The following is a 26,218-nucleotide window of genomic DNA, read 5'->3' as shown; positions in this document are numbered from 1 at the left end:
AGATTTTTTAACTTGGAAGACTGCCATATTTCATAGAATATCACAGAATCCTAGAGATAGAAGTAACTTCAGGAGTCATCAGGTCTAACTTCACCATTCCACTCCTACCTAGTGCCACCAACTATAACAATAAAGGTCTAAAAAGCTGCAGTTTTAGGGGAAGAGTAAAACTCTGATATAGACATTGCATTTTAGGTAACAGTTGAATATCCACATGGAAATTTACAGGTGAAGATGAGGGTTTTTAGTTCAATCCAGAGATCTAGGCTGAAATATAGAGGTAATAATTGAAGCCATGACTGTGAATGAAGTAGCAAAGGAGAAAACATATAGAAAGACAAGGAGGATACCAAAGACAGCTTTGGAGACACCAAACTTAAGGGGTCAGATAGAAGATGAGAAACATGAATGCATCATTTAAAGGAAGGGGAATGTTAAGAGAATCTGGATGATGAGAAGAAAGAAGCCTGAGAAGTATGCATAGAAAAGTCATTCCATGTCATGGCTATAACATAAGGGAAGAAGAAATGAGAGGGATGATTAGATGAAGAGTAATAGTACTTATTATATAGAAACCAACTACAATGTAGAAAGAAAAGGAAGGGACAAGTCAAGATATTAACAGGAGACAAGATTCAAGAAAGGAACCAAAAATAAGACCCATGAGTTCAGTTGTCTGTACACAAATGCACAACATTTGGGGAGCAAGTAAGGGGAACTGGGAAGCATAACAGGATCTTAGAGTTGTATTGAACCTCAGTGGCATGTCATGAATAACTTATATGGAACTGGAAGGAGATATCTTTTGCAAAAAAAGAAGGGAATAGCAGTACAATATTCAGAAAATACACCAGGAAAAGAAACAGAAGAATCATAATATCCTAGTATGCAAGTGAAAATTAATGAAAGCATAAAGAGAAGCAATAGTGTCATTAGGGTATATTATAGACCAGTTGATCAGAAAAATAAAATGGAATTACTTGGAAAAAACATCACAAGCTTAATATGGAAGCATAATATAGAAGTGATAAGGGAATTAAATAATAGTAATTTCCAGGAGTGATCTCTGTCCAACTCAGAATAGTTCATAGTTTCCCAGCTGTCTTAATGGTAATTTCATCCCTCAAAAATGGATGAAGTAATGAGGCAAACTACTATGATAGGTTTGATTCACAGCAACAAGGAGGAACTTATAGTGAAGTAGAAATAATGGGAAGGTTGGGAGAAGTGGTCCATCCATCTAAGAATTTGTGATGGGGAAGGAAAAGGAAGTTCTATGTAGCCTGACATCTTGAAATTCTGGAGAGGAAATTTCAAAGCATAGAAAGAATATTTGGGATCTTATGGATTAAAACTCCATTGGGAATTCAGCCAGTAAGAGAAGAGGAACACTAATGGATGGAATTCTTAACTTTCAAGTCATCATTTCCATTGAGAAAGAAAAGGGAGCATTATCCAAAAAAATCAATGAAGAAACCCAGGAAATTTATCAACCAACATACATTTTAAAAGTTAGGAAACAGAAGATGGAAGGAAATATAGGAATGGAAGATGAATCCAAAAAGCAAGGCATGATCCTTTTGTTTAAGCAATTCTGGAGAAAATATGAGGATTAAGGAATAGATATGCCCACTGCTTTGTGTTGGCAGACATTAATGATAGAAAAGAGAGGCAAAGCTGAACTACTCAGTTCATTTTGTTTCTGTTTTCTCTACTAAGCAGAATGATTTTTGGCCTGGATAGGATAGAATAAAAATAGCTAATAAGGAGTTGCTAGTCAAGGAGAGACTAAGGGAAAACCCAGCTCTCCTTGAGTAAGTCATCTCTTTAGACCCATTTAGGCTGTACATCCCAGGACTGAGAGAACTGGTGGATGTGATGGTGGAGCCAATTTTCATGATTTTTGAAAAATTACAGAGAATGGGAAAAGTGCGATGAAATTCTAGGAAGGTAAATACTGTCCCATTTTCAAACAAAGGAACCAAACTCTTCAACCTATAGACTAAGGGGCTTGACACTGATTCTTGTCAAAATTCCTACCAGAAATGGTTGCATGGTCAAACCCCAAACAGTTATTAATAGTTCATATTAACCAGGAAGGAGATTTTTAATATAGTGCCTCACAGTTCTCTATGCTTGGTCCAGTGAAGATGAATATTGTTATCAATGTCTTGAATAAAGAAATAATTAATACTTATTAAATTTGCAAATCACACAAAGCTAGGAGTAATGCTTAATATGTATGCTAGTCAAGATTCAAAAAGATCTTGGCAAGGAAGGAGAGTGGGCCAAATTTAATAAGTTGAATTTTATTAGGGATAAAAACTAAATCTTAATTTAAATTGAAAACATCAACTTAACAAGTATAAGTTGAAGGTAGTCTAATGATGATAATAACTAGAATTTCTGTAGTGTGTTAAGGTTTGCAAAGCATTTGAGAAATATTATTTTATTTCAAGTAGTTGGTATTATTGCCCTCATATTATATATCAGGAAACAGAGACACAGGTGAAGTGACTTGCTAGGATCATACAATTACTAAGTGTCTGAGGCAGAATTTCAACCCAGGTTTTCCTGATTCCAGATCTAGCACTCTATGTGCCTAGATATTTCACCTAACTATATAACAGATAAGATCTTAGGGTGTTAGTGAGCAGCAAATGCAATCAACATGAGTCTAAAGTATGTTATAGTAATACAACCACAACATAAAAATGAATGTTGAATGGAATTTTAGATGGGGTTAATATACATACATATACATATGTGTATATATATATATATATATATATATATATAATTTATTTAAGAGGTTTAGGGAAGTAATGAGCTCCTTATGATCTGCCTGGTCAGATCACTTCTTGATTATCATATTCTATTCTAGGTTCCACATTTTAGGAAGAACATTGATGATCATCCAGAGGAAGATATCCAGGAGGGTGAAGAGTCTCAAAAATCATGCTGAATCGTGGGAAAAAAGACTTGGGAAAGGGGTATGAGGGCAGTCTATATATGATAATGTATAACGTATGTTTTGTGAAAGAGGGATCTGACCTCTGTTACTAAGTCCCAGTTGGTAGAAGGAAGGAAGCAGTAAAAAGTGCAGAGACTATCTAACTTTGATCTCAGGAAAATTTCTCCACATCTAGAACTATTCAGAAGTGTAATGGGCTCTCTTGGAGAGGGGGATGTTTCTTCTCATTTGAGTTTTCAAGCAAAGGCAAGTGATCAGAAGGTGAATAGGCTGCAGTGGGGCTGCTTGCCAACATATGGGTTAGATTATGAATTTCCTTTTAACTCTAAGATTTTCTGATTTTTCTGTGGAGAACTGGTTTGGATTGATGGCCAAGAGGGAACTGGAAGAGGTCTAAAAAGAAATAAATGGGTAAATGTAATAAATGATCAGTAGAATGGTTCCAAGAATGAATTGCTCAGTTAAAATAACTGGATAAATTGATATTTTGAAATTCCAGTAGTGATCTTACCCTTTAGTAAGAGCTGCTTCTTTTGTCCGACTTTTGCCTGGTATGTTATCATCTGTATCATACCATTCTGCAATGTTAAATCTTTCAGGTGAGATCTCTGCTGTACAGTTCTGGCCTTCCACAAGTATCTTCCAGAAGTTGTCAGGTCCTTCACCTGTTATAAGAATATAATATTTCAATGTTAAATCCTCTCCTTTCACGAATAAACTGCTCAGGGTGGTTCTATGTTGGTAGCAGGTCAACCAAGTTTCTCCCTCTTTCTAAGCAATAAACAAACAAACCCATAAGGCTTTTGTTTGTGTACGAAATTTAACTCCCTACCCTCTATTCTCCAAAGTGGCATTGGGAGAAGAGGAGAGAACCGATTCTTTCTATTCCTCTTAAATTCAGATTTTGACTCATCCTGTCCAGATAAAAAAAAAGAGTATACAAAAATAGAGTCATGATCAGAATCAGAATTAATACAAGTTGAAATGATATAGATATGCATTCTTTGAGGAGTAAAGGACAAGAAGGAGGAATGGTGGTACAGGAAGCATCTCTCTCACACTGGACATATTCCTGGTCATGAGTCTAGTATGCAACTTATGATGAGGCAACAACAAAGATTACCTAGTTAATGAACCCCAAGAAGCAATTTCAGAGGTTCCTTCCATGATAGAGGTGTGAATAAAGAAAAAGGCATCTTGGAATGCCTAATTTGGAATTCCCTAATTTGAATTCTCCAATTGACTGTGGATTGACCAACAAAGAAATCATGAGTGGGAACAATCTTGGGAGATGGTTGTTAGTTCCTGGTAGGAGACCAAACAGGAAGATATGAATCTAAACACCTAAACTATTTCTTTTTTTTTTTTTGCTTTCACAATTCCTTCTTTATTTATTTATTTTTTAAAAATATATTTTATTTGATCATTTCCAAGCATTATTCGTTAAGGACATAGATCATTTTCTTTTCCTCCCCCCCCACCCCCCATAGCCGACGCGTAAGTCCACTGGGCATTAGATGTTTTCTTGATTTGAACCCATTGCTTTGTTGATAGTATTTGCATTAGAGTGTTCATTTAGAGTCTATCCTCTGTCATGTCCCCTCAACCGCTGTATTCAGGCAGTTGCTTTTTCTCGGTGTTTCCACTCCCATAGTTTATCCTTTGCTTATGAATGGTGTTTTTTCCTCCTGGATCCCTGCAAGTTGTTCAGGGACATTACACCACCACTAATGGAGACGTCCATTACGTTTGATTATACCACAGTGTATTAGTCTCTGTGTACAATGTTCTCCTAGTTCTGCTCCTCGCTCTGCATCACTTCCTGGAGGTTGTTCCAGTCTCCATGGAACTTCTCCACTTTATTATTCCTTTTAGCACAATAGTATTCCATCACCAACATATACCACAGTTTGTTCAGCCAGTCCCCAATTGATGGGCATCCCCTCGTTTTCCAGTTTTGGGCCACCACAAAGAGCGCAGCTATGAATATTTTTGTACAAGTCTTTGTGTCCATTATCTCTTTGGGGTACAGACCCAGCAGTGCTATGGCTGGGTCAAAGGGTAGATATTCTTTTGTTGCCCTTTGGGCATAGTTCCAAATTGCCCTCCAGAATGGTTGGATCAGTTCACAGCTCCACCAGCAATGAATTAATGTCCCTACTTTGCCACATCCCCTCCAGCATTCATTACTTTCCTTTGCTGTTATGTTAGCCAATCTGCTAGGTGTGAGGTGATACCTCAGAGTTGTTTTGATTTGCATCTCTCTGATTATTAGAGATTTAGAACACTTCTTCATGTGCTTGTTAATAGTTTTGATTTCTTTATCTGAGAACTGCCTATCCATTTCCCTTGCCCATTTATCAATTGGAGAATGGCTTGATTTTTTGTACAATTGATTTAGCTCATTATAAATATGAGTAATTAAACCTTTGTCAGAGGTTTCTATGAAGATTTTTTCCCAATTTGTTGTTTCCCTTCTGATTTTAGTTACATTGGTTTTGTTTGTACAAAAGCTTTTTAGTTTGATGTAGTCAAAATTATTTATTTTACATTTTGTGATTCTTTCTATATCTTGCTTGGTTTTAAAGCCTTTCCCCCCCCAAAGGTCTGACATGTATACTATTCTGTGTTTACCCAATTTACTTATGGTTTCCTTCTTTATGTTTAAGTCACTCACCCATTTTGAATTTATCTTGGTCTAGGGTGTGAGGTGTTGATCTATTCCTAGTCTCTCCCACACTGTCTTCCAATTTTCCCAGCAGTTTTTATCGAATAGTGGATTTTTGTCCCAAAAGCTGGGATCTTTGGGTTTATCATATACTGTCTTGCTGAGGTCGCTTTCCCCCAGTCTATTCCACTGATCTTCCTTTCTGTTTCTTAGCCAGTACCAAATTGTTTTGATGACTGCTGCTTTGTAATATAGTTTTAGGTCAGGGACTGCAAGGCCCCCATCATATGTGTTTTTTTTCATTATTTCCCTGGATATCCTTGATCTTTTGTTCTTCCAAATGAACTTTGTTATGGTTTTTTCTAAATCAGTGAAGAAGTATTTTGGTAGTTCAATGGGTATGGCACTAAATAGATAAATAAGTTTGGGTAGGATGGTCATTTTTATTATATTGGCTCGTCCTATCCATGAGCAGTTAATGTTTTTCCATTTGTTCAAGTCTAGTTTTAGTTGTGTGGCGAGTGTTTTGTAGTTGTGTTCATATAGTTCCTGTGTTTGTCTTGGGAGGTAGATTCCTAGGTATTTTATTTTGTCTAAGGTGATTTTGAATGGGATTTCTCTTTCTACCTAAACTATTTCTAAAACTCATTGCCTAAAGCCTAGTTTGAACTGGCACCTAGGTCCCAAGGTAGTTGTTTTATATGTTGAGTTTCATTCTTGTTGCTCCTATTAACTTGAGAAAGAACCTTTTGTAGTTAAATTACGCTTGGCTGATAGGATTATAATAGCAAGCATTTATATAGCACTTTAAGGTTTGCAAAGGTGTATGCTATTTTTATCCTCATTTTGCAGATGAGGAAAAAGATAGATGGGAAGTGACTTGCCTAGAGTAACAAAGTTTGTAAGGTCTGAGACTGTATTTGAACTTAGTTCTTCCAGACTCTAGACCTAACGTTCTAGCCAATGTACTACCTGCCTGCCTATATAATATGAATACAGTATGACATGCTCACTTGATTAAATTACACTGAACTCTACTCAAGAGGGAAGACAAGGAAATTTTTCTTTCAGTGCAGAGGAGCAAGAATTGAAAGAATCTGATTTGATAAAGCTTGAATCCCCTCCCTAGACTACTGAGTTAAACACTGCTGTCTTCTTGGGGAGGTGTCAGTAAACCACAAACCTAAGAATGCTTTTTTTTTTCATTTTTCAAAAGAATAAAACTTTATTTAACACTTAAGGGATAAAGGTAGTGAATAGCCTAAGAGCAATAGAGAGTTTGTTGGTTATTCACAGTGCCCACCGGTGCAAGGTGCAATCATTAACTACTAGGGTCTGGTGGGAGAAGGAGAATTGCCCTAATTACATCTTTAACATTCATTCAGATCAAGCAAGCAACCAGCCTTGAAGTTTAACTCTGTGGTAATTAAAGGAACAAATAGTGTTCAAATAACAATCTCTTGTTTGTTAATTAGAATACAGAATTGAAAAGAAGCAATCAGGAAGAAGTTTCTGCAGGTAGAACACATCTGGATTTATTAACTTACACCTCTTCCTGATTTATGGATATTGCCTTCTAGTTCCCTGCCTGTCTGTTTTATTTCTGTCTGCCTGACTCAGATATTGTAGTAGTTACCTCCCCCTACAGGTTGGGCCACCACTGTAGCATTTCAAATAAGGGGTCTGTATTCCAAGAAAATGAAGAGGAGACTGATGACTTTTTCTTTATCTTTTTCTTAAAAAAAAAACAAAACAAAACAACCCTTACCTTCTGTCTTGGAGTCAATACTGTGTATTGGCTCCAAGGCAGTTGAGTGGTAAGGGCTAGGCAATGGGGGTCAAGTGACTTGCCCAGGGTCACACAGCTGGGAAGTGTCTGAGGCCAGATTTGAACCTAGGACCCCCTGTCTCTAGGCCTAGCTCTCAATCCACTGAGCTACCCAGCTGCCCCCCTGATGAATTTTTCTTGCTCCATTCCAATTCTTAATTTGGTGGGAAATGCCTCTCCAAATGAGAGATTATATGACAACATAAAGTTTGTAGTAAGGAGGCTTAATATGGCACTAAATTAGTCTATATAAAAAGAAGCCTATGCACAAGACCTACATTTCCAGAAGAGATTTATTAAAGAATGTTCTATATAGCTGGAGAGAAAATTATGATCTGGTCTCTAGATATGGGTCCACATTAGTGTGATATTGGGCATTTCCTCAGATTGGGACCATGTGAAAACTCTAGAGATGATTTATCAGCTTTCCCTTTTTGTATAGGAAAAATAGTCTTATCTTTGATGTATGTTAGGGATACTCCTTCCTTTTGGGGAATTATGCTTTGGAATCTCAGAGTACAGTAATAATTTGAAGGAGGTGAGAATATTATATTAAACCCATTCCCATTCTGAATCATGGGGAAAAAAGACTTGGGAAGGGGACATTCTGAAGAGTCTTATTTATAATAGCAGGTTCTGTGTGGTTTGCAGGATCCAGATAAAACTTAAGTATGAAATTATTATCAATAAATAATGAAGAAGCTTTGGCTTATTTTAGCAGTGAAAGCCAAAGAAAGAACAAATAACACAAAACACTAACTATCTGAAAAAGGCATGAAACTTCCTTGTGTGAATATTAGATTTAGCTATCTCCTGATTGTAACAATGAAGGTACTTAGCTCTTCCTTTATTGGGAAGATTGAATTGTAATCCACAATCTAGTTTTAGATTCTAATCCCCAAAAGGTGGTAACTCAGTATTTGAAGTAGAGTTTAGATCTACCCACTTTAATCTATAAAAAGGTGTGAACTAACTACTAAAGGTATGAACTAACTACTAAAGGTATAAACAAAAAAGGCATAATCTAACCAAAGAAGGTGTGAACTAAAGAGTGGATAGTGCTAGAGAGGAGTGTCTGCTGTGATTGGTAGATGTGAAATTTAGGGGAGGTGACACAAGAGAAAAAGATCTTTAAAAAGAGGACCACACAGGCCAGAAGGATTGATTTGAGGAGATTCCAGTGGATAGATCAAAGAACTCTGACTCAGAGTTGGACCAGAGGAGATTCGAGCATTTGAGATTCATGATAGAGTGAAGAAGAGTCACTCGGAGAAGATACTGGAAGACGGATACTCGGACTTGGCTGTGGAACTGGACCCCTGGAGGAGCTCGTGCAGGAGACTTTAGACTGTTTTCTTTTTTAGACTATCACGGTGGTGAGTGAAAGGCTGACTTAGTTTTCTTTCTGGAGGTGGGAACCTCTGAGAAAGAAGGCCCATCGTCTTGAGACTCCTTTTCTCTGAATAGGACCTTGGAATTTCTACCTGGCTCAGAGGAAGCTGGAGTTTTCTTTATCTTCCTCATTCCTTAATATCTTCTCTCTATTGTAAATAAACTACAATAAATTCCAATTTTATTTTAGTAATTCATTTTGGGATTTAGAAATTAAATCCCTGGCAACCACCAATTTAATATATTCAAGCCCAGCCACAAAAAAATTAATACTTGGAAGTTTGTAGTTTACTGACACTATCCCAAGAAGACAGCAGTGTTTACCTCAGTTGTCTAGGGAGGGAATTCAACCTGGAGTTATTCTCTCAAATGGACCATCAAAGACTTTATAGGTTAATGAGTTAATCTTTAAGCCTTAAAGTTTATTGGCTCTCTCCCTTGGCATTCTCAATATGAACTGCTAGGTCATATTCCATAACCAAACAACTCTGCTTCATAACTATTAGTTTTATAGTACAGTAGTTACTAAGTAATCAGGGTCAAGAAGAGAGAAGAGGAGTCCATTAAGACTTTGTTAAGATGAAGCAGATCAGCTGAGGTAATTCAGAGTTTCAAGACATTTTCCCCTCCTCTCTAGGTCAATTTCAAGTGACCCAATTTATGTAAAAGTCTTTGCAAACCTCAAAACTTTAAGTGTCAGTCATGATGACTTGCCTATTAACAAACAACCACTTCCTAGGAAATATTCAGTGAGTGATGCATGGTTCCTTTAAGAGGGTCCTACAGCTATGTTGTCAAATTTCATTAAGGGGGAGAAGTGGATAAGTATTTATATGGTACTTACTTGTTCCAGGGACTGGACTAAGTACTTTACAAATATTATATCACCTAATCCTCCCTATGACCTTAAAAGGCAGGTGCTATTATTATAGCCATTTTATGCTTTAGGAAACTGAGATAAACAGAGGTTAAATGATTTTCCCAGAGTCATACAGCTCGTGGGTATCTGAGGCAGATTTTGAACTCAGGTCTTCCTGTCTCCATGAGCAGTGCTCTATCCTCTGCACCGTGTAAGCTGCTTCCAACATAGCAAGTCAAGGAGTGTTTTGTTTATTAAGTAACTTCTGTAACTTCAGGACCATGGAAAATTTCATACCCAGTCCATACTATCTAATGCCCCTCATGACAAAAAGAGCAGTCAGGGCTAGTATGTGGTACTGTCTTTCTGGTAAAGTAGAATTTGGTTAGTTATCCATGGAACAGCTCTATTGCTGTCCTCTGTAGACATTCACAACCCCCTGCCCCTCCATCCTTCAGTGAACTGCTATCCACAGGGGTATGTGAGCCTTATTCTCTGACTCATGTACAGGCAAGTTAGGCATATAAAAAGGCAGAGAGGTAAACAGGTACCTGGACCTGTTTTTCTTTATGCTTACAGGTCTATCGTTTCATCCTTATGGCTACCTCCTCCCCTGAGACTGATTACCACACTTCTACCATTTAGTGGATGGCTTCATATGGCTGCGATAGCTGCTTGGACAGCCTTCAAATACAATGGCTACAATGCTCAATAGAAATGAGATTCTGGACATTAAATGAGAAGAATTGTGCTAGGTAAAAACATTGTTGACTTTTGTCATTATTGCTACCATACTCACCCCCTGGAAAGTTGCAGCCAATTCCTACAATTGCAATTGTGTCATCTGTCTCCATCATTCCTCACATTCACTTGATATCTGCAAAAACAAATGGAGAGTACAATACACCAGAAGCTGTATTTTAAAGGCAGTGTGGTATAATTGTGCATAGGATTTGGGGTAGGAGATGCAGTTTCCAGTCCTGCCTTTGTTCCTTATGTCTAGGCATGATAATCTCTAAGATCCTTTTAAATTCCAAGTCCTGTTTCCGATGAAATTATCTATCTCAGATAAAGTGGAAATTGCTAGAACTGTTATCTTTACAGTTCTTATGGCATATCTATTTCAGAATTGCTTTGATTTCTTTCAAGGCAGTCTGGATAGTGCATGTTTCATTGACCTGCTTTCATTGTTTGAGGGTGCAAATGTTATTTCTGACATGCTATAAAATTTATAGTAGGCTAGTTAGCAGCATAACTTGGTGTAGTAATGCTGCCAATTTCCTTCAAACAAATACAATACATAGAAGCAGGAAAAAACTGAACAAAACATTTCTCATCCAGGTTTTTTCTAAAACCAGGGGATAATTCAGCCATAAAAGGTTTCTTCTCAATGTTTTGTAGGGTCAGAAATAAAAATCCCAGAGAGTAGACAATTGGACTTGCATATTTATTTGGACAACTAGCCTCTTAGAATGTGTAAAATATTTCTGATCAAAATTTTTTAATGTTATTGTCAATTGCTTTTTGGGGGATCAGTGATGTTTGAGTTGTACTAACAGTAAAGAAAATTGTTTTAATCCTCCCCTTCTCCATGTAGCACATTCCCAACTAGAGAGGGGAAATTGATTTTTAAAAATGACTGATAAATATGTAGCAATTGCTGGCAAACTAAAAATGTGATCAATAAAAGATGTGATTGAGTGAATATGATGTCTTTACTCTTTAAGAAAGAAGTTACTTTTATTAATAAGCAAGGTAGGCTAGGGGAGTAGGAGGCCACCAGAGGGTCAGATATTGGGGAAAGCAAGGCCAGTTAAGGTAATAGTGAGTTTTCCTCATTCTGCAGAGTAGACTGACATTTACTTAGGGTCATATTCACTTAGAAAATGACAGAAAATAGCTTCTCTAACTTATTGAAGGTCATATAAATGAGAAACAATGCTGTAAGTTTCAAATCTAGGAAGCTAAAACTTAGAGAACTCAAATGACTTGACCATAGTCATAGAATCGATTATATCTTTTTAAAAAAATTAATTAATTAATTTAAAAATATTTTTCCATGCTTACATGATTCATGTTCTCTCCTTTCCCCCTTCCCTCTACCATCCCAGAACAGACAAGCAATTCCACTGAGTTATACATGTGTTATGTGATCATATCTTGAAAGTAGGGTCAGTATGATATAGTGGCTAGGGTCAGCATTAGAATCAGCATAATCTGGGATCAAGTCCTGCTTCTGACACATATCAGTTATGTAATCCTGGGCAAGTCATTCATCTTTCTAAGGATCTTTGAAGATAGGGAATACCTTTTGTCTCTTTTTGTATCCCTAGTGCTTACTATACTGCTCTCCACACTGATAAAATCAGATACTGTTTAAAAAATGATCTCATGTGGGCAGCTGGGTAGCTCAGTGGATTGAGAGTCAGGCCTAGAAATGAGAGGTCCTAGGTTCAAATTTGACTCCACTGCCTAGCCCTTACCACTCTTCTGCCTTGGAGCCAATACACAGTATTGGGTTTAAAAAAATTATCTCATATATGCAAACTTTTTAACTATTCAAAGATTTAGACAATGTCTCATATATTACATATCATGTGTTATATACTTTAATTCATTATATTTTCCTTTTATAACATTATAATATATTATTGTATAATTATATATAAATAATATATTGTATGTATCAGTATATAATCAGTATGTGGATATAGTTATATACACTCATTTTGTGTAGTTTAGAGTTTATAAAAATTTGGAGTAAAATTAAAATTTGATGCATCAATCATGATGATGAAAAAACAAAATAAACTCACAAATATAAGCTTTTTGTGAGCAGGAACTTATGGTTTTTTTTCCCTGTATGCCCAAGGTCTATCACAGTGCCTAACAGAAGCTTAATAATAAATGTTTGTTGAATTTAGTTGATTGAAATGACTCAGGAAACTCATTATAACACAATTTCATATAGCACTGAATTTGGCATTAAATAGAATTCAGCTTGGATTAAAGAGACTTAGTTACTAAAAATCCTGAAAAGATCTAGTTTTAGCATTGTTCATCTTATAAAGTAGTGTCACAGGATCAGCCACTGAGAGAATTACAAGCAGGCTTGTGTCCAGATTTCTGTTGATTAAAGAGAAAGTTCTTACCTTCAGTACTTATTTCTTTCCTCTTCAAAGATGAAAGTTTTAGACTCCTTCTTAAAGGTCCCTTATATATTCAGGTGTGTAAATGGTAAACTTTTTTTTAACAGTTAATAGAGACAAATCAACTTGTAAATGAGCCTTGACTAAAGTTCAGAAAAAATGCCAGCATTTCCTTCATTCCAATATGTAACTGACCTGAATCAATTAGCTTACAAAACCACAATTCAGCAGAAAAACAATTTTATTGATGTCATCCATGATAGGTTTTATTATCTGGCAGAAGAGAAAGCAAAAGGATCCAAAGTATGAGAAGGAAAATGGAGAAAAGCCAGGGTAAGATTAGTCCTTCAATTTCACAATTTTTCTCTAGAGGGCACCTCACTTACTAGTTATTTCAAAGAAGTATCTCCATCCTTCAAATACTTAATTCAGAACAAACCAGACCAAATAACTCTACTTCACAGTTTGTTACTAACTTTCCCCCTTATAGCCAAACTAAACTCCCTTTATTACATTTTAAATCTCTTTTTCTGTGGCTTTGTCCTCTAAAAATGGAGACTTATTGGTCACTGATGATATACTATTTTCTTGGATCTCTCTGCATCTCTTTCGGTTCTTTATGTTCATGTACGTCTAATTCTCTTTGTCTCCCTATGTGTCTCACTCTTCCATCAATGTGGTCCTTTGTTTCTTCATCATATTATTGTCTTATCTATACCCACTACTCTGTGCTTCTGGGTTTATAGGCTTAAACCACTCTCTAGTCTTCCCTGTTTCTTCTTTTACTATTGTTTCTCATTGCATAATGGTTGTCCTAAGCTTGCTTCTGCTATAACTTTTGCCTTTCCACTTCAACTAGTATTTCCCTTAGTATCCTTTTTCACAACAGCTACTTAATTTCAAATTTTCTATTTACCAAAATGCTATACCCATTCCATTCATCACAACTTTGATATTCTTTAATTTAAAAAAATATTTCTTGTTATCAAAACCTTGATTTTTCCTTTTTTTAACCTGAAATTATTATTCTGAACTTAATAAATATGAAAAATGGACATTTCACATAAAAAGTAGCCATCAAAGAATTATTAGATATTACTATATCATACCACTTAATTTTGAATAAATACATTTAATAAATGTAACTTATTACCTCAAAATTGTCCTGCTTATCCGTGTTTCCTTTTAAACATCCTTCTGAACTCTTCTGTGCACTTTTAAAAATGTTTCAATTACCTTTCTCTTTAAAAAATATTTTTGGCATCACCATATTATAGATAACTTAAGTTCTTGATTTCTACTCAACTAACCTTTATCTCCCCAATAGTCATTCATGATGCTTTTATTCTTGTGCCTGAAAGTCACTGCTCTATTTTGGAGAATTTGGGTCACTCTTAGAGCTTATCCTTTGCCTATAGCTTGACCATGTTATTTTTGGGTTCTCAAACACATCCTATGGTTAATGGAGGAGCAGATTCTCACTTACTTAATATACAAATGTGAACAATAATCTTAGGAAAATCCTATGATCACAGATTCATCTATATTAAAAAGTGTACTGTATTCCCTAACCATCCTCTAAGTTCTAAGCACAGTCTCAGCCTTCAACATGCCCAGGACTAGGATAAACAAAAGTTACATAAAGTTCCCCTTGGCTGCCTTTGAAGAGTCAGTTTACCAGCATAAATATACAGAGAAATGTTCATGTAAGGAAAGATATTCAAGGTTCCCAAATAATACATATTCTCACCCAAATCCCTGGGGCCTTTCTCTCTTCATTAGCAAATTAATTCCTATAATAACTAATAATTATATGCCTCCTCTGTGTAAGACATCAAACAAGACACAAAGACAAAATGAAAGAATCTGTGTACTTAAAGAGCTTACATTTTTGCAGAGAGGTTATTACGTGTACACAAGGAAATACAACAGAGTAAATACAAAGTAACATAATCTAAAAAAGAGAAAAGGCTAATAAATGGAAGAATCTAGAAAGATTTTTTTTGGGGTAGGATATGGCACTTGAACTGTGCCTTGAATGGGGATGAGAGTTCTCCAGAGGTGGAGGTAAGAAGTTAAGAAACACTTGAGAGAAGGGACACAGGAAATTAATGGAATTTCATGTATGTAGAATAGCTATTGTGGATGATACTAGCCAGTCAGTGTAACTGGAATAGAGTGTTTGAAGGGAAGTAATATAAAAAAGTAAAACCAATCCATTAGAAGCCAGATTGTGGAGGACTTTAAATGACAGGATGAGGATTTTGTAGTTTATCCAAAGGGCAGTGGGCAGACTTTGGAGATTTTTGAGTTGGGGAGGTTGTAGTCTTTTTTTTTTTCAAACCCCTCTACTCAATTTTTCTTTGAGTTAGTGGAATAGTCAAATCTGTGTTTTTAGAAGCCCAATTTAGCAGCCATGTAAAAGTTGGATTGGATAAGGAAAAACCTGGTCGTAGAACAATTAGAAGTCTATTGTAATGTTCCAGGAAAGAGGTGATAAAAGCCCAAACTAGGATAAGGGGTGAAGAGAAGGTATATGTGAGAGGTGTCATGGAGGTAAAATTGAAAATGTGGGTAAAAGATTGGATGTGTGGGTTAAAGGAGGGAGAGACTTCAAGGTCTTGAATCTGGGTGACTAGAAGGATGGTGATACTACTCCCACATTGAAGTTTGGTTTGATGGGTTTGAGGGAAAATATAATGACTTCTGTTTTGAACATGTTGAATATGAGATGTTGAGATGTGACATTCAGCTGACAGTTGGTAATATAGGACTGAAGATTAGAAGAGCTATTAGGATTATTATCTGCATAAATATGATATTTGAACCAACGAGAGCTGATGCAATCACTGGGGAAAAATATCGAAAAAGAAAAGAATAGGAGCCCAGACAGAGCCTTGTGATATGTCCACTCTTAAGAAATGCTGCCATCATCAGAAGTTGGCATAATACCTCCTGTTTTTAAATGCTCCATTCCACACATTAATTAATATGATGGCATAGCACACATTAATTTGACCTTGGTTATGGTTCAGTGTCTTCCTATAGGCTCCCCTCACTTCTACTGGGCAAACTTGTTGGAGCCTCCTGGGTTGCCTTTGACTAAAATTTTAACCACAAAAACCAAATGAATATGTTATATTCTCTTCTATGTGTGTTCCTCTAGCGTTTATCCTTTCTTGATTGCTTCAATTTAAATAAACATAACCAGCTTTTATCTAGTGCCTACTGTAAGGGTTAAAATAGGGGTTTTGACAAAATAAGAAAGCAGCTTTTAATAGTTTAAGTTTTAATGAGAATATAGTAGAGTTGTAAATTAATATCCCTTTTAGCCAGAGAAAAGAAAACTTCTAGCAGCTTTTAACAATTAACAATTTAGTTTAATTAAAATAGAGACAGTAAAAGAATATAGTAAAGGAGGGAAAGAGAGAAAAGAGGAAAGAGAGATTACTAATCTTATACCCTATAAATATACCTAATATTCCTAATACTACTTAAAATTCCTAATAACTACCTCTGTCTTCTGAGGACAGCTTCTTCTTGCCTGGCAAACACCAGGCCTAACTAACCTACACTATCTATAAATGATTCACTAATTCCCTAACTCCCTAAAATAATAGACAACTACCACTCACTCACTCCTTCATTCAGTTTTCTATAGCAGCCCAAACTTAGTAGCCAATTGACTGCAGATCCTTGCCTCAGAGACAGACCTCCTGCTGTATAGAGATGCCAGAAGCAAAAGCCCTCTAAAGGCTAAAGCCCAAAGCCCATTCAGTAAACTCAGGCCTGCGTTTATATTCCAGCAACCAACCCCCAATGACCAACTCATGTCCAGCAGCCACCTTCCCCACCACTGCCAGCCTTGACTCTCAGCAACTCATTCCCAACTGTCAGCAACTGACCACCTGCAACTGATGCTCACTCAGCAGAAGGCTCCCTGGTTTCTACTTCCTATCCTTGTAGGCTAACTAACTCCTACACATCTCTTTGGTAAGAGGACCTCCAGGTCCCCCATTAAATTAAAGAAACTAAAGAATTCCTTTTTACACTACTATGGGTTAGGTACTAGGCTAGATCTTTGGAATGCAAGGGTAAAAACAAATTGTTCCTGTCTACAAGGAGTTTATTAGTAGTACTCATGCTACTACCTTCTATCATCAATCTGAAAAAAACTAAAATACATCTCTTGATTCTGCCTACTCAGAGCCAAACTCTTTCCCCAGAAGCTATAGAAATTTAGCAAACATGGAGAAAGGAGCAAGAAGAGCTATGGTAAACCGGCAGAACAAAGGCTCCATTGTTAGAACTCAGAAAATGGCTGTCACAGATATCTCACTGTAAACAGGTCCTTATGGGCTTTAGACAACATACAAAGGTTCATCTGGATTCCCTTTTTCAGATATGGTTGCTAGCTAGCATGTGCTGAGCCTCTTCCAAGTCTTGCCAAGCAAATGCATAAGAAGAAACGGCAGGCTACTTGAAAAGTGAGCTTCAAAGGGTAAAGTGTATTTCATTATTTTGACAATCCTTGCCACCAGGAACAAATGAATTTGATTCTTTTACATGTGCCATGCAACAGTATAGATGTTGTGTAATGTTCTGGCTTGCATATTTCATGCATTTATTTGTCCAGGGATGGTAGGTGGTGGTGTAAAGGGGAGACTAACCAGAAAACAGAGTAGTGAGCAAAGGTTGTTAGCTCTACTCTGCTCCTCCAGAGTTGCTAGGAGACTCCTTGTGATTTGTCAGAGGTACAGGGTAATTTTAAAGGTCTTGGCACTGTAAAAATTAAAATTTAATCTCTAATAATAAAAATATTATATTTTGGAGGTTTATTAAACGATCATTAGAAATCAAGGAATAAAGAGGATATAAAGTAAAACCCATGTGCCTATGACTGGTTAGCCATTTAAAAAAATTTCCACCTTACCACCATTACTGCTGATTGCAAGCCAAAAAGGGCATGGGAGGAGTGGTACTGCCAGTTAAATACCAATAAAGAGATCTTGCCAATGTGGAATTATAGGAGAGATTATAGGGAATTTTGGAAAATACTAAGGACTTCTGGGGAATGAAGTCAAAGGTTCAAAATCTCCAATATACAGCACCAGCTGGAAGGGATTACATAGAAAATGAAAAGAATTTACTCACTATTCCTCCTTAGCATAGAACTTGGGCAAAACTCACATTTTCAACAATTGGATGAGAGATTTCATTAGACTTGAGAAAACCCTACCTTTCATAAATATTTTCTGTCCCTAAAAAATTATTCAGGATCTTAACTCCTGCTAGTAGAACCTGATTCCATGTGGTCTATTTGTATGTTTTGTATATTCATAATTCCTTCAGATTGACTATGATTTCCAGAAAGGCTTTTCGTCTTTGGTGAAGATACATTTAGAGGATCTATATATTAAAAAAAAAAAACCCATGGAAGAACCCAAGAGAATACTTGTTAAAATAGTGAGATATTTTCTTGTTTATGTAGGGACAGTGGTGAGGTTTGTGCTAGGTAAAATGTACAAAAGTCAGTGGTAGTTATGTATGATATATGTGAGGCTGTGAACCCTGCTGTCTTCATCTAGCTTTTGTTGTGGCCCCTAGAGTCATTCACATCCTAATACAAGATATTTTGGGGAGTGGAGAGCTTTATTACCTCAACCCCTTTCTATAAAGCTCCAATGGATCACAAAAGGCTTGTTATGAAAAAAAAACAACAAAAACTGCCTCCAGAGAAAGAACTGATGGAGTCTGATTACAGACCAAAATATACTATATTTCGCTTTCTTTCCTCTTTTCTTTTGTTCAAGATCTCTCACAAAATGATTAATGAAAAATGTTTGTACATGTAAAATTTATGTCATATTACTTGCTATCTCAGAGAAGGTGGAGAAGGTAAGATGGAAAGAGTGAATTTGGAACTAAAAATGATTTTCAAATGTTAAAATTATTTTTATGTGTTAATTGGAGAAATAAATCAAATATTATTCCAAAAAGAAAAAGAAATTGGAATGACTCTTCTATGGCCCATTTGTGAGGGTGGATGCCAAGTGTTATATTTGCTTTATGAAAATGAGTTAAAATTTTAAATAATTAGGACATGACATGTTGATGAGAAAAATTGGCAAGCACTTTATTAATCATATTCTAGAGGGTCTCAAATGAGTTAGTCAACACAAAGACTTAAACAAATATGTATAGTATCTAAGTTGCTGGTTTCTAGGACACTATCCACTTCTTATCCCAGAAGTAAATGATAAGGAGTCACTGTAGGACTGGAGGGGCAACCAGAGTTACCCAAATGGGTAGACTTTTCTCTAAAATTTCCATACCCATCAATCCTTGCCATTCATGCATCTATTCCATTGGCTTACAAAAAATCCATACATAGCTGTCTAGGTAGAGGGGACCAGTAGGAAAAACTTAACAAAAAGTATAATGAACTTGAAGTCTGAAGGACTGTATTCACCTTCTGTTTGTAAGAATTACTGATGACTATGATGATGGGGAAGTCATTTAGTCTTTCTGAGCCTTACTCTCCTCATCCATAAAATGATAATCTAATACTCATACGTACATGGGGCAGCTAGGTGACACAGTAGATAGAATGCCAGACCTGGAGTCAACAAGACCTAGGTTCATTCTGCCCTCAAATAATTCCTAGTTGTGTGACTCTGGGCAAGTCACTTAATCCTATTTGTCTAGCCCTTGCCCTTCTGTCTTAGAGTTGTTACTAAGACAGAAAATAAGGTTGTAAACAAAAGACTCATGCTGGCATTGCCTCCCACATAGGTTGTTGTAATGAACTTTATAAATGTGGTTTTCATTATTAACCAGGAAGGGCAAAGGCCCCTGAATATTACTTATTCAGGTCACTTTCCTAGCATGGTTCAGGGACTTCCTATTCAGGAATTTCTTATCTTATTTTATAAAACTATTACTTTAATTTTACTATATATTACAATGTTCCCTTTGATACACAAAGCTTTAGAGTTATCTGACTACCATATCAGTGATATGGTAATGCTTTTGTTATTAAAAGATTGTTGGATTTATGGCTTCTTGAGGTTAGTATCAGCAGAGTTCAATCGAGGTCATAGCCTACTGAGCTGGAACAGCTACATTCTTGGAAGTAGTCATAGATCATATACCCCTGTTTCACAGAAGTGGATTTTGATTCTCTCTAACTCTTGCTTGGTCATAAACTCTTCCCTTAGGTCTACTAGGTAAAAATTTCCATGCTTCCCTAAATTGCTTATGCTTTGATAGCTTTCTGCACCATTTCAACCTTATCTTTGCATACCATGCGAGATGTGAATGTCTATATCTAGTTTCTTCCAAAATGATTTGCAGTTTCCCCCCCAATTTTTGTAAAATAGTGAGTTCTTACCACAAAAACTTAGATCTTTGGGTTTGTCTAACTTTAGGTTACTATGGTCATTTTGTAGTGCATATCTAATCTATATTCCATTGATCCACCATTCTATTTTCTAGCCAGTACCAGCTTATTTTGATAAGTACTGCTTTGTAATATAATTTAAAATCTGGTAATGCTAGGCCATCTTCCTTCACATTTTTTCCATTAATTCTCTTGATATTCTTGTCCTTTTGTTATTCCAGATGAATTTTATTGTTATTTTTCTACCTCTGTAAAATAATTATTTTATATATAATGAAATATAACATAATATATAATAATTTATATAACACATTATGAATATGTAATAACATAAACAATTTTATAGGCATAGCATTGAATAAGTGTTAATTTGGGTAGAATTGTCATTTTTTATTATATTGACTTAGTCTACCCATGAGCAATGAATATTTCTACCATGGTTTAGATCTGACTTAATTTGTGTGAAAAATGTTTTATAATTATATTGTCTTTATCCTTGTCTTGGCAGGTAGACTTACAAATATTTTATAATGTCTGCTTTTATTTTATTTTATTTTATTTATAAAAATCCCTTACCTTCCCCCTTAGAATCAATACCATGTATTGGTTTCAAGGCAAAAGAGTGGTAAGGGCTAGGCAATGGTGATTAAGTGACTTGCCCAGGGTCACAAGGCTAGGAAGTATCTGAGGCCAGGTTTGAACCTGGGACCTCCTGTCTCTAGGCCTGGCTCTCAACCACTGAACCACCCAGCTGCCCCCTCTGTATTTATTTTAAGTGGATTTTCTCTTGCTTTTTCTTTCTACTGAATCTTGTAGGTAGTATATAGAAATGCTGATGATTTATGTGAATTTATTTTATATCCTACAACTTTGCTAAAGTTGTTAGTTATTTAAACTAGTTTTTTTTAGCTGAGCCTTTATGGTTCTCTACCCTAATATCATCAGCAAAATATGATAGTTTTGCTTTCTCATTTGTTACTTTTATTCCTTCCATTTATTTTTCCTGTCATTGCTATAGCTAATATTTCTAATACAATATTGAATAATTGTGGAAATAACCCTTGCTTCACCCCTGATCTTTCTCTTTAATGAAATTATTGATTTTTCCTATGATTTGTTCTTTGATCTACTCATTCTTTAGAATTAGATTATTATTTTCCAATTAATTTTCAATTTGTAATTTCTTGGCCTTTTATTGAAGTAATTTTTTATTGCATTATGATCTAAAAAGGGATGCATTTGATATTTCTGCTTGTAAGACTTCTATGGCCCATCACAGGATCAATTTTTATGCAAGTGCCATATGCTGCTGAAAAAAAAAAGGTATATTCCTTTCTATTCTCATTCCATTTTCTCCAGAAGTCTATCATATCTAACTTTTCTAAAAATTTATTAATTTCCTTCTTGAATATTTTTTGGTTGGATTTAGAATCTAGTTTAAAGAAGGGAAGGTTGAGCTAAGATAGCAGAGTAAGGAAAGAGTGCTCTTAGCTCCCTCAAACCCACTTCCAAACAATCACTAAAGAAAAGAAAGCACCTCAAAATGAATTCTGCAGTGGCAGAACCAACAAAAGACAGGCTGAAATAGTGTTGCAAACCAAGACAGCAGGAAAGCTGTCATGTATTAGGGCATATGTTAAACAAAAAGAAAGAAAGAAAGAAAGAAAGAAAGAAATTCTGGATTAGAAATTAAAGAACAGAATTTTGGAAAGTTAGATATTATTGATCTCTGGAGAAAATTGAAAGGGACTAGAAAAGAATATACATTTTTCTTCTTTTTAAAATGTTGAGTTTTGAATTCTCTCCCGCCCTCTCATCCCTGAGACAATTAACACTCTGGTATAGATTTTACATGTGCAATCATGTAAAACATTTTTTGCATATTAGTCATTTTGTGGAGGAGAATTTGTACCAAAAAAAAAGCAAACAAAAAAAATGAAGAAAGAAAGTGAAACATAGTATGTTTTGGTCTTCATTTAGTCTCCATCCATTCCTTTTCTTGAGGCACAAGGTATTTTTCATAACGAGCCTTTAAGATTGTCTTAGATCACTGTATTGTTGAGAATAGCTGAGCCATTCACAATTATTCATCATACAATATTGCTGTTACTGTGTATGATGTTCTTCTCCTAGTTCTTCTCTCTTCATTTTGTATCAGATCATATAGGTCTTTCCAAGTTTTTTTTTTACATCATCCTACTTATCAATTTCTTAAAGTATGATAGAATTCCATTATAATCTTATCTACAACTTGTTCAGACAGTCCCCAATTAATGGATATCTCCTCACTTTCCAATTCTTTGCTACTTCAAAAAGAACTGCTATAAATATTTTTTTTACAAATAGGTTCTTTCCCCTTTTTAAAAAATCTCTTTGGGATATAGGTCTAGAAGTGGTATTGCTGGGTCAAATATGCATGTTTTTTCTAGCCTTTTGCACATATTTCTAATTGTTGAGGCAGTTTATAAGAGTTATTTGGAGGTGAATTTGGGAGAACTTGTGAAATTCCTGCCTTAATCCACCATTTTAGCTCTGCCCACTGTAATAAGGGATTATTCGAATGATAAATGCTAACTAAAGATCAGATCTGCTAATCTCCTCCCTTCCTCCCTTCCTCCCTTTACCCTCCCTCGTTTCCCTCCCTCCTTGTTCCTCCTCCTCCTCCCTTCTCCCTTCCCTTCCAATTGCTTCTTTGGTTGGTTTTTCTAAGTCAACCCAGAGTGAGTATTATGGTATATCAAATAAATCACTTCTTTCTCTTCTCTAAGATTAAGTAAGGGGTTTATTAGGGAGAAAGGGAAAGATAAGAAAATGGAAAGAGGGTTTGGGGTTTCCCTAACACTAGAACAATTCCTAGGTTGGAGGATGGTGGAAAATAGTTCAGATTGGATTAACAGGTCTTGAAATTCAGTCACTATAGCACAGCAGAGAAATCAGAGAAAGCTGGACTTTTGTCCTTCTTTCTTTCTGACCCCAAGCCAAGAGACCCCTCCTCCTTCCTGCTCCAAGGCAAAGAGAGCAAGATTTCAGTTTGTCCCCTCCTTTCTCAACAGTCTTTTCATTACATTCATTCCATTACATTACAATTAGAATGTTCTCCTTGAGTGACAGCTCAGCAGCCCCAACTTCTTCTCCAGCTCTGTTGCAGCCTTTTCCATTTTCTCTCTTCCACAACATTACACCACAGTATAGTTTTGCTTCCTGTTTCCTCATTTAATTTGTCCTTTAAGAGTTTGGATGCTAAGCCATTTGGTGCATTTTGTTGTTTTGTCGTGACCAACTCTATGAACTCACGGACCATAGGATTCCAGGTCCTTTCAAAGTCTGTCCAAGTTCATATTTATTATTTCCATCACACTATCTAGCAGTCTCAAACTCTGGCCTTTCCTTCACCCTTTGCCTTCAGTCTTTCCTAACATCAGGGTCTTTTTTCAATGAATTCTCTCTTCTCATTATGTCACCATAGTATTTAAACTTTGGCTTCAGTAAATCTTCTAATGAATAGTCTGAATTAATTTCTTTAAGTATTGACTCTTTTGATCTCCTTACTGACCAAGGGACTTTCAAAAGTCTATGATTAATATTGATATTACTTCACCATCAATTGGTGCGTTTTAGTAAGGTATAATTTTCCTACTAATCTCTTTTAATCAGACCAATTATTGCTTTTGATTTGTCTGAGATCATGACTGCTAATTCTGCTTTTTAAATTTTTACTTCAGCTGAAGCATAATATATTCTGTTCTAGTCTCTTATTTTAATTGTATCTCTCAGTTTCAAGTGTTTTTCTTATAAATAATGTATTGTATTCTCAAATCAGATCTATTTTGTTATCTAATTCTATTTTATGGGTGAATTCATTCTATTCATATTCATAGTTATGATTACTGTGTTTCATTTCCTCTATTCTATTTTATTCTGTCTATCCCCATTTCTCTCTTTTTGTCCAGTAACTCCCCTAAAATCTATTTTGCTTTTGACTACTGCTTTCCTTTAAATGTCCCCTCTTAATTACCAAGCCCCTTTCTTTTGTGCATTCCCACTCCTCTTTCCTTCCAGGGCTAGATAGATTTCTATATCCAGTTGAGAGATTATCCCCGCCCCCCCAACCTATTCAGGTGAGAATGAGTTAAGCATTGTCTACCACTTCATTTCCCTTCCACTATAAAAACTTTTTCTTGCCTGATTCTTTCATATGAATTAATTTTTCCCATTCTTCCTCTCCTTTCCTCCTTATCCTAGTTAGTGCACCCCTCTTTCTTGCCCATATATAATCACCTTACTCCAATGCCTTTCTTACTGCCCTAATAATGAGAAAGTTCTTAGGAGTTCCAAATTCTCTCCCTTCCTCCACTCTTCATTCAGAAGCCAAGCTATTTGATATAGATTATACATGTGTAGTCTTGCAAAAAAACTACCACATTGGTACTAAGTGAAAAAAATCACATTAGTGAAAGAAATCACAAACCCAAAACAAACAAACAAACAAAAAACCCTCATGAAAATAAAGTTTAAAAAAGTAAGCTTCAATCTGTATTCAGACTCCATCACTTTTTTCTCTGGAAGTAGATAGCATTTTTTTTTTTATCATAAGCCCTTCAAAATTGTTTGGATTATTATACGGCTGAGAATATCTAAGACAAACAGAGTTGATCATCATGCAATATTGCTGTTACTATGTATAATGTTCTTCTGCTTCTGCTCACTTCACTTTGCATAAGTGCATGTAAGTCTTTCCAGGCTTTTCTGAGAGCATCCTGCTCATCATTTCTTGTTATAGTCATATGTCACAACTTGTTTAGCCATTCCTCAAATGACATGTCTCCCCTTATTTTCCAAGGCCTTGTTACCACAAAAAGAGCTTTTACAAATATTTTTTATACCTTTAGATCATTTTCCTTTTTTAAAAATCTCTTTTTTATCACTTTGGGATATAGACCTAGTAGTGGTATTGCTAGACCCAAAGGCATGCCTAGTTTTATAGCCCTTTGTCCAGAAATCCAAATTACTTTCCAGAATAATTGAATCAGTTCACAACTCCACCAACAATGTTTTCACTGTGAGGTGGTACCTTGGTGTTGTTTTAATTTGCATTTTCTAATCAATAATTCTTTTTTTCAACAAGAAATTGGTACCCCACCTTTTCACTCTAGAAGACTGAATTCCCCAATTCTACAGAATCTTGACATTTTCTGAGATATTCCCCTTTTCTATTAGATTTGATTATGATCTATAAGCTGAGTGATGTTCTGATCTGCAACAATATGTATACTCTTTAAAACAAACAAACAACTTACTTTCTGTCTTAGTATCAATTTCAAGAGAGAAGAACAGCAAGAGTTAGACAATTGAGAGTATGTGACTTGACCAGGGTTACAAAGCTAAAGAGTGTCTGAGGTTAGATTGAACTCAAGTCTTGCTGACTCCAGGCCTGGTGCTCCATCCACTTTGCTGCCTAGCTATTCCTATAATATATTCTGTAAAGGCATTGTCCTAGTTGAAATATTTGAGAGAGAAGAGGTGTTTTTATTGCTGTTGCAATAGAGAAGCTTATTGCCTAGCAGAGGACTGAGATGTCAACCTAGAAAACCATAATGCCCAATATCACATGACAAAGTACATTGCCTAAAACAAAGAAATAGAATCATATAGCCTGTAAAGTACTATAAGTGAAATCTACCTTTGAATCCTACCATGGATTTTTTTTAAAGCTATGATCTGTGGACTAGTTGTTAGAATTTTCAGAACCTTAGTTTCTTCATCTGTAAAATGAGGATAATAATGTCTACAGTTTCTTATAGGATTATAGCAAGGAAAGTACAAATGCTGAAAATGTGAATTATTCTGTTTCTACTCTGTTATTATTGAAGCCTACAAAAGTCCAATCTACAATATTAGAACTTAGATGGTGCTAACAAAACCAGCTCAGTGGTCAGTAAGAGTTGA

General features: G+C 35.8%; 1 protein-coding gene and 1 non-coding gene across 2 annotated transcripts in view; one reads left to right on the top strand and one right to left on the bottom strand.

Annotated features, from left to right (window-relative positions):
- The window catches only part of LOC130454735 (mycocerosic acid synthase-like polyketide synthase), a 66,429-nt gene extending 55,854 nt beyond the window's left edge, over positions 1–10,575 (bottom strand). Inside the window, exons 1-2 of the mRNA XM_056800668.1 lie at positions 10,521–10,575; positions 3,486–3,639 (exon numbers count right to left, since the gene is read on the bottom strand). Coding sequence (XP_056656646.1) covers positions 3,486–3,639; positions 10,521–10,575 — 209 coding nt within the window. The remainder of the gene's footprint in view (positions 1–3,485; positions 3,640–10,520) is intronic.
- Positions 10,576–10,882: 307 nt separating this feature from the next.
- Positions 10,883–11,014, top strand: LOC130454825 (small nucleolar RNA SNORA19). The gene has a single exon (XR_008912621.1). It is a non-coding gene; the product is annotated as a small nucleolar RNA SNORA19 (small nucleolar RNA).
- The last annotated feature ends 15,204 nt before the right edge of the window (positions 11,015–26,218 follow it).

This window comes from Monodelphis domestica, chromosome 5, assembly GCF_027887165.1.
Source record: "Monodelphis domestica isolate mMonDom1 chromosome 5, mMonDom1.pri, whole genome shotgun sequence".
Lineage (NCBI taxonomy): Eukaryota > Metazoa > Chordata > Mammalia > Didelphimorphia > Didelphidae > Monodelphis > Monodelphis domestica.
This window is presented reverse-complemented; position numbering and strand designations above follow the sequence as displayed.